Below are 8,802 nucleotides of genomic sequence, written 5' to 3' on the forward strand. Positions count from 1 at the left end.
AGTACTGGGTTTGCATGGCAAGGTTTTAGTCATGGAGGGGCTCCATGGGGTGGTTTCTGTGAGAAATTGCGTGTGATGAACTGGCTGCAAATCCCTGCACTGCTGGAGGGGAGGAGATGGAGAAAACTGGGAGTGAAACTGAGCCCAGGAAGAAAGGAGGGGTGAGAGGAAGATGTTTTAAGATTTGGCTTTATTTTCTCATCATCTTGTTCTGATCTGATTATTAATGAATTAAATTAAATTTTCCACAAGTCAGGCCTGGTTTACCTGTGACAGTAATTGGTGAATGATCTCCACCTATCCTTATCTTGACCCATGGACCTTCCTTGATGCGAGCCTTTACTGTATCTTCTATCCCCCATCCTGTTGAGGAGGGGAGCATTAGAGCAGCTTTGGTGGACTTCTGGGGTCCAGCTGGGGTCAGCTCAGCACATAAGGAAACCCCAAATTCACCCACTGATGAGACATCTGCAATCTGTCCTGAGCCTGAGCCCACACATGCAAAGACAGACTCCTTCCCTGAGACAGCAGACTGGAGCAGCCACGAGCATGGCTGTCTTTGACTCTGTGTCTGAAATAAGGGAGAGAGGTGGGAGGGAAAAGTACATGGGCTTCCCAAGGATCTGGGAAGGCGAGTGCTTCCAGCTTCCCATATGGCATTTGGGACCTGGCAGAGCAATGTGTCCCCTAACCAGAGGGACTAAAGAACCCCTGATCCCAGGGGGAGAGGAGGAATGATTGGTCTTCACTGGTTTTTTAAAGCTAGTGCAACAAGGTGATTGTGGACTTTCCTGAAGCAAGAAGGGTTTTCCTCCCAGACCAGCAGTGCTGGAGGGCTCACTTTTTCCAGGTCTGAAGGAGGGTTCACGGCTCTGCGCGTGTGATGGTTTTGATTATTCCACTCTTGTATCATCTGTTGAGATAAAACTGGTGTGAAAGACAAAGAAGCTGGGCAGAGAGGATCATTTGCCTAAGGGGAAATGAGAAGGTGATAGCTATAAGATACAAAGAGCATTTATTTCTGGGCTCAGCACTTCAAAATATCTTCAGACTCAGCTCACATTTTCAATGGCAGGCCTCTATTTCTTCATGTATCACAGAAATTGGTAGGTGGAAAGGGACATCTCAAGATCCCCAACTCTCTTGGTCACATCAGAGCTGATTCCAGAGCTACAGCTGGTTTTATTCACCCAACAAGGCAGCATTGTTGGTCACCTGCAGCAGCCAGAGCTGTCCCCATAGGTTTGGCACCCCTTTCACAACCACAGCAGCCCTCAGGAGGTTTGCTCGTCACTCTGGTGGGCCCAGGTCCCACCTGTCCAGTGACCCCTGCCAAGGAGCAAGGGATTCACTCACTCATCCAAGCTAGGACAGGGACCCAGCTAAGACCTCCTCACAGGGGGCTCTACCTGCTCTCTGCACTGGTGCCAGCGTTTGCTTTTCCAGACCACACCAAAGGGCCATCAGAAGCAGAAATTGTCAGTCTCGAGGGAAGTTAGCAGAGCCTGCAAGAGCACGACAGCGACACCTCCACAATTCCCTCAAAGCAAGCAGACCTGGAGGAGGAGGAGGAGGAAGAAGGAAATCTCCGGCGCTGCTTGGCTGGCGGGAGCAGATCTGCTGTGAGCTCACAGCAGGTTCCATGGGAAGCAAGGAGGGGACAGCTGAGGGAGTTCTGCCCCCAGCTGATGAGGTTAACAGATGGCCACAGGAATTAAATGAAATGAGCGGAGAATTAGCACAGGGACGAGGAAGGCGAATAAGGCCCCGAAAAGGCTTCATAATTTCTGAGGAATCACTGGTGAACACAGGCTTTGTTCTTACCCTGCTGACACCAGCACCACACGACTGATCTCATTGTGGGAGAAGAATCAGGCTGAAAGATGGACAAACCCGCAGGCTCGGACACAAACCAAGCACACAGGCAGGCTGGAAATGAGGCATGGTGCAAAGCCCTGCATCCTCAACTCTTACTGGAAACCTGTGCCACTGTTTGCTGGGCTCACTCTGTCAGCCAAAATACTACTGGATTCAGCATGGATCTTTGCAGATCTACAGGAAAGGAACAAACTGTGTCATTTTCTACTGTGTTATCTGTAGCCCTCACCTCAAGTCAGAGATGATGCCCTGCAGGTCACCAACATGAAAAAAAACCCAAAGCAGATATTTTTCTATGTCTGTATCTCTAGCTGTATCTTCTAACTATCCACAGACAATGACAAAGGTGTTCAATAAAAATGAGTTAGGCGGAAGAAATAGTAGAAACTGGGGAGCCAAGGGGCCCATAGAGACATGGAGAAGCTGCCTGGCAGCCCTTTGTCACTTCCCTCTGTCCTGCAGTATTTCCCTCAGAGGAAAGGAAGGGTGGCTGCTCACATTGCTAGTGCTGGCCTAACAATAAGCTGCTGCCCCACTTCCTTCTGGATGACTGCCTGGATAGAGCCAGTGGTACTGCTGTTGCATCCATATAGGAAGCAGAGATGGAATTATGCTTCCATAACTTCTCATTAGCAAGCACATTTTTCACTACCCCCAGCCAGGCGCTGCACGGGTGGTGGGGAGGAAGTATGAAAACTCTAATCTGCCTTTGCAGAGATGCTATCACCTACTGATAATTCGGCTTCAGTACTGAGCAGTAAAAGCTGGCTGCCAAGCAGAAAGTTTGGGGAAGTCCTGAGGACTTGCCCAAATCTGGAACAGAGACTAGAATCTGTAATTTTTTTTTAATGAAAGAACGCTGGGCATACCAAATGGCACCAGCGCGGCTCCGAGGTACGCAGGGGCTGGAGCAGCCCATGGATACCAGGCGGTGCGGGTCTCTCCCGGGCTGGAGCAGCCCACGGATCCCGGCGGGAGCAGGCAGGGGGGCGGTGCGGGTCACTCCCGGGCTGGAGCTGCTCTCGGACCGCCGCTCCCGGGGCAGGGAGCCCCCGCTGGCCGCGGCTCCAGGGCCGGCAGCTCCACCGGGAGCGGGCTGCGGGATGCAGGGTGACCCCACGGGCAGCGGGGCTTGGCAGCAGCTCTGCCCCTCTGCCCAGCCCCGCACCGGGAGAGAATGCCGCGGATGCTCTGCCGCTCTGGAGACGAGCGAGTGTTGTCGCTCCCAGAGGCGACCCGCCGCCGCAGCCGGAGCAGCACAAAGCCGCTGACGCCGACACAAAAGTTGGGATTATTTACAGCTCCCGGTGGCTCCTTGCGCGGCTGCCAAAGCGCGGGTTCAAAGAGAAGAAACACGAACGGCAGCTTTAAAGGTCTGCTCAGATAAAAAGACAAACGCTTGACAGCTCTCCCCAAGGCAGGCGGTGGGACAAAAGCGAAGCTGCCGCCTCTCGGAGCGCTGCCGGCCGCTGCGGCTGGAGCCGGGTGAGTCACGCCTGGAGGCCGCCAGGGCAGGGGCCACGGGCAGCAGGGCCGGCCTGCAGCCAGCAGCCACAGCTCGCTTCCCTTCCCAAACCCCTTCTGCCCAGCAGCACTTTCAAGAGACTCAGGACAGCCCCGGAACCTCGTCCTGCGTTTGTGCCGTGCCCTCGCTGTGGCCCCAACAAGGGGCCCCTAAACACCCAACACACGCCCCTTGATCACCCTCCGGCTCCCCTCTCCACCCACTGCCGGGCTGGCCACCCCCTCTGCCCACAACTCCCACCGAGCCCTGCAGGATGTGAACGCACAGCCATGCACACCAGCGGTTTGAAACATTTTTAAACGCTTTTATTTACAGTGCTTGTTGAAAACAATATATATATTTATATCTATCATCCTCGTGATGTCTGTGCCATAGAAAACGCTGTGGCTATACTGCCTTTAATTTACAAAAAATGGTCACAAGAAAATTCTGAAGGGAAAAAATGGAAATCAAAGTTTGGTCCCCAATTGTGTCTCTCTTGATTTGTTTTAAAAAAGCCTCCAAATTAAAAAAATACACAGCTCAGATGAAATTCATATATAAAAGCAACCCTTATCTTCTGAAAAATTCACGAGGGCCAGCTTGCTGTCATGTAAACTTGGAAAAAAAAAAAAGAAAAGCTTAAAATAAATCCTGTCTCCATGTGTTGCTTAATACAACCATTATTTGCTTGTAATATTCTTTGTCTCTCAGGGTTCAGCGGGAAAGCTGCAGGATGAGAAGAGGCCTAGGGCAGGGGAATGCACCATGAGATCTGTGCCCGCACCTCCTGGCTCAGGGAGGAGCTCTGGCAGCAGGGCCGGGGGGCGGGAGCTCTCAAGAATCTCACACCAGTGACAAAAACAGGCGGGCAGGTGACAAGGGGACAGGTGACAAGGGGACAGGAGGGGCTTTGCCACGTGAAGCGCCTGGCAAGGTTGTGTGCCCAGGAAACCATGAGATTCTTGAGGGAAGAGGAGCACTGGGAAGCAGGGTGCAGTGAAGGGATGCAGGGATAATTCAGCTGGGAAATGATACCATGGACGGGCCAGGTCTTTGGGTGAGAAGGGAACTGCTGTCTTCCCCGTCTGAGAGCATTTCTAATCTTTCCTCATCTGAGATTGTGTGAAGCCAGAGGCTAACAGGCAGTGCAAGCACAGGCTGGAATGGAGGAAGAGAGATGGACGGAACAGGGGAGATGGGAGGGGAGGATTCAAGCTGAAGAGCCATTTTCTGTCTTCTGTCTCTTTGGATCCACTTCATCCTGCATCAGCCACAGAAAGGAAAAAGAAGGAGTTACCATCAAACAGTCAGCACCCCAAGGTACATAATTTCTCCACAGAATTGTTAACTGCTGCTCTTTCCTCCATATAGAAATCTCTGTTAGGCCCACCCCAAATCCACTCCCCTCTAAAGCACCCTGGAGTGCCTGACACAGCTGTTCTGTTGGCCGTGGTTAAGATGTGGACAGTTCCATCCAGAGGGACACCATGCCCATGCTGTTACTTCCAGGAGGTGTAAGAAGCCGAGGCTCACACCACTCCAGACAGACCTCAGGGTCTGCCCTTAATGTGGAAGATCAGACCCTTCAGTCACCGCACCCTTACAAGTCTACCTCCTGGCCTGAAGCCCAGAAGGCACAGGTAGTTCAGAGGTCAATGCCAAGCGCAACCTCCAGCACCTCGACTCTCTCACCTTCTCAGCACCACAACTGCTTGTGGAAGGACCTGGATCCTACAAGGAGCATCCACCAATGATTTACAATCCCCTCACCACATCAGATTTGTTTACCCATCTGCTCCTGAAGCAGTGAGACCCAAAGCCTATCTGAGATTCTCAGCAGCAGCATCCACATGGATTTGATCAACAAACAGCAAGTAGCCCCATTCCCTCTCCCCTCCATTATTCTCACACTACTGCTCACCTCCTCCTCCTCTGCAGATCGTTTCTCTGCGTGGCCATCCTGCTCCTGCCCATTCTCATCTGCTTCTAAGCACAAGCAAGAAAGGAAAATCAGGGTTAAACTGAAGCAGCATTTAAGGGAATGTAATCTCACAGTCAAGAGGGATCAGAGAGGGAATTTCCCTCCACAATCCTCTATTCCTCTGCAGCCTCCTATTCCTTCAATTTTCCCTACCTTCATCCTCATCACCACCTTCTTCTTCATCCACATCATCAGGATTCTCTTCATCATCCTCGTCAGCTCCATTCTCCTCATCCTGAATGAAACAAACCGGTCAGAGCAGAAACTGGTGCCAGGATGACATTTCCACATGCTCTTTGCTACAAGCACAACAAGTTCCAGAGCTCCAGCCGCTCCAGGTATGCATTTGAGTGCATTGTTGCTCTGACACCGTTATTCCCACCACCCTTGCTGTACACTCCTCCCAACCAGCCTTCCTTCACAAAGTCAATCCTTCCAGTCCATCCCCAACAACACGAAGCTCCTTGTCTTACATCCCGATGAGCTGCTGCCATCCCTCCCAACAACCACAGCATCCCTCTGATTACAGGCTAATGACTTAGCCGAGGCTCACGGTACATCTGCTTCCAGATCCCTCCTGACGTCCATCAATCTGTGCCTTTCCTCACTGCTCCTCCCCCCACCTTCTCCAACACATGCTCCTTGTGCACCTCAGGATACCCCAGTGGGCGCAGGACCACATCTCCCGTGCCACATTCTCCCACTTGTGCTCCATTCCCTTCTTTGACCTTTTTTCTCCCCCATGGGCTGTGCTGACTACACCAAGTCCTTCAAGGCCCATTCTCCACAATTATCCAAGAGCTCACTCTACCTCTTATGCTGGATCTCCCTTTGCCTGCTCTCTTTCTTCATCTCCCATATTCCCTTCCTATTTGCTACCCACAGCGAGCACAAAAACCTCCCCGACATCACCAAATCCGTCCCTCAGAAGAGCCTCACCTCTACTATCTCCTTCTTCTTTTCTTTGTGGACTGCTTTCTCTTCGAGTTTTTCCTTCTTTTCTTTCCTTTCCTAGATATGAAACGAGGTGCGGGGGGGAAGGGGGGAGGGAAAACCAACAACATTCCGGCGGTCAGCGGCAATAAAAGAATAAAGGACGGGGATGCCTAGACAAAGAAGGCTCGGAGGAGAGGCGGCATAGCGGGCGAGGAGAAGACATATTAGGCGTTAAATCCGCCCGCCTGACAAAGGAAAACAGCACAGCGAACGCGCGTCACAGCTACTTTTAGCCCGCACACGCGTGTGGAAACCAGAAGCGGCACGGAAGAGTTTTAACGATTTATTACCAAAAAAAAAAAAAAAAAAAAAAGCAACCTTGCCCGTAGGATCGAGGCGTTTCCGGACCTCTCTCTCTCCATCTCTCCATTCCACCCCTCCCTCCTCCTTCCCCCGCCACCCGAGGGCCCGCGCTTTGCTTTGTGTCCACACAACTTTCCCCCTGCTCCGCCGTGACACCGCTTCCCGCCGCCCCCCCCCTTCCCTCCCGCCAACCCCGCTCCGATCGGAGCCGAGCGGAGCCGAACCCAGCGCGCGCTCGCGCCGCCCGGCCAATGGGGGGCGGGGGCGGGGCGGGGGGCGCGAGGGCCCTCGGGGCCCCCCCCCCGCCCCGCCCCCGCCCCCCATTGGCCGGGCGGCGCGCGCGAAGGGGCCGCGCGCGCCCCCCGCCGCCCGGGCACCTCACGGAGCCCTCGCGCCCCCCCGCCGCCGAGCCCGCTCCCTCCCCTCCCCTCCCCTCCCGCCGGGAGCGCCGCCGGTTGCGAGGGTGGGAAGAGGGGAGCGGGAGCGGAGGGAGGTGTCTCACCTTAGCGCTCAGCTCCGCCGGTGCCTCCTCAACGCGTTTTTCCGACATCCTGGCCCCCTGGTTGCGAAGGGAAGAGGCCGGTGGGAACTGTGCGAGGGAGGGAGGGCGAGAGCGAGAAGGGGTCAGCGACAAAGTCCCAGCGGTCCGCAGACGGCGGCAGGATCCCGCCCCGGGGGCCAAAGTACCAGGGTCTCCCGCGGTGGGGGGATCCGCCGGGGCAGGGGATTTATACAGCGCCGGTGACGAGGGAAGGAGGGACCTGGGGAGGGAGGAGAGAGGGACGGGAGGCGGAGGAGGGAGGGGAGAGGGACGGGCCGCTAGAACAATGTGCGCTCAGCTGCGGCCGCCCGGCAGCGGGGGCGCACCGCGGGTCCCCGCAAGGCGCCGCACGGCCCCGTCGAGGCCAGCCGAAAGCCCCGCTCCGCTCCGCGGTGCTGCGGCTCCGACGGGAAGTGTCCGGGGAGGGGAAGGGAGCCGAGCCCCCTGCCCGCAGCACGCCCGGGGAGCCGCCCGTACAGGCTGGCTAGCTCTCCAGGAGGAATCCGGGGGAGGCGAGAAGCGGCGCTGCGGGGCCGTGTGGGAGGGCAGCGCTGGCGACACGCGGCCTCCTGCCTGGAATTTTCCACTCCAGCTGCCCGCCCTTCCTCCGCTGGAAGCGCTCCCGGCGGCGGGGCTCCTCCCGCCCCTCCCCTTCTCCCCCCCGCCTGCCCGCCCAGCGCCGGGCGCTTTTCCCGCGCTCTGCGCGCGGCGGAGGGAGTGGGCGGGGCCTCGGGCAGGGGTAGGTGGTGCTTCGCGGAGGGAGTGGGCGGGGCAGCCGGCAGCGACGGGGGGGCGGATTAGCGATCGCATCCCCCGGTCCCCATATAAGGAGGGGCTGGGGCCGGGACGCCTGATTGGGCCATTCAAATGAGCTGTCTGCCTGGCAACAGGTTTCCTATTGGCTGGGGCGGCGGGCAGTGGGGCGGGGGTGCGGGGCCCTTTGGCGCAGTGCGAGGCGGGAGGGGCCGCTGGCACGTGGGGCAGCGGTAGGCGCGCGAGGGCGCGGGAATTGTCCCGGTGGGCTCGGCTCCGCCGCGCCCGGCACCGACTTCCCGCTCCCGGGCACCGGCCGGGCAGTGCACGGCGGACTATGCTGACCCCTGCCGCCCGCCTCGGGCCCGGAGTCCGGCAGACGTTCTGCCGGGGCCTCTCTCCGGGCTGGGAAGGATCATCTCCCGACTCCGGGTCTCTCTTTAGCCAAAGGTCCTTCCTGGGGAACCGCAGGTGGTGACTTGAAACTGCAGGGATTTGTTGCTAATGAAACAGATGTTCCTGTAGCCGCTCTTCAGGCCATTGGTTATCAGCTTGAGGAGACTGGGATGACTAAATTCCCTTCACCTTTCCCAGAGGGTTTATATTGTCCCGCTCTTCGTCACAGGCTCATACAAAAGAAAAAAGAAAATAAATCTGCACAAATTTGCAGGCCTACCTACATACAGAACTGAGCGTGTACAGATGTACGTGTGAAAAATGCCAATCACTTGTTTTTAAAAGTTTAAGAGTAATAAAATGGTTATAAAAATAGCAATACAATTAGAGTAATAATAATTTGGACAATTTGAATTAGGACAATATGAGACAATAGAGACAAAGAGT

At 55.7% G+C, this 8,802-nt stretch overlaps 1 protein-coding gene across 1 annotated transcript; it reads right to left on the reverse strand.

Annotated features, from left to right (window-relative positions):
* Window positions 1-4,476: 4,476 nt before the first annotated feature.
* Window positions 4,477-7,714, reverse strand: PTMS (parathymosin). The gene is made up of 5 exons (XM_036404344.2): window positions 7,168-7,714; window positions 6,306-6,377; window positions 5,520-5,601; window positions 5,307-5,371; window positions 4,477-4,646 (listed from the first exon to the last, which is right to left on the reverse strand). Exons 1-5 carry the CDS (start codon window positions 7,213-7,215, stop codon window positions 4,596-4,598), a joined length of 318 nt encoding a protein of 105 aa, XP_036260237.1. The 5' UTR covers window positions 7,216-7,714; the 3' UTR covers window positions 4,477-4,595.
* Window positions 7,715-8,802: the final 1,088 nt, after the last annotated feature.

This window comes from Molothrus ater, chromosome 2 (assembly GCF_012460135.2).
Source record: "Molothrus ater isolate BHLD 08-10-18 breed brown headed cowbird chromosome 2, BPBGC_Mater_1.1, whole genome shotgun sequence".
Lineage (NCBI taxonomy): Eukaryota > Metazoa > Chordata > Aves > Passeriformes > Icteridae > Molothrus > Molothrus ater.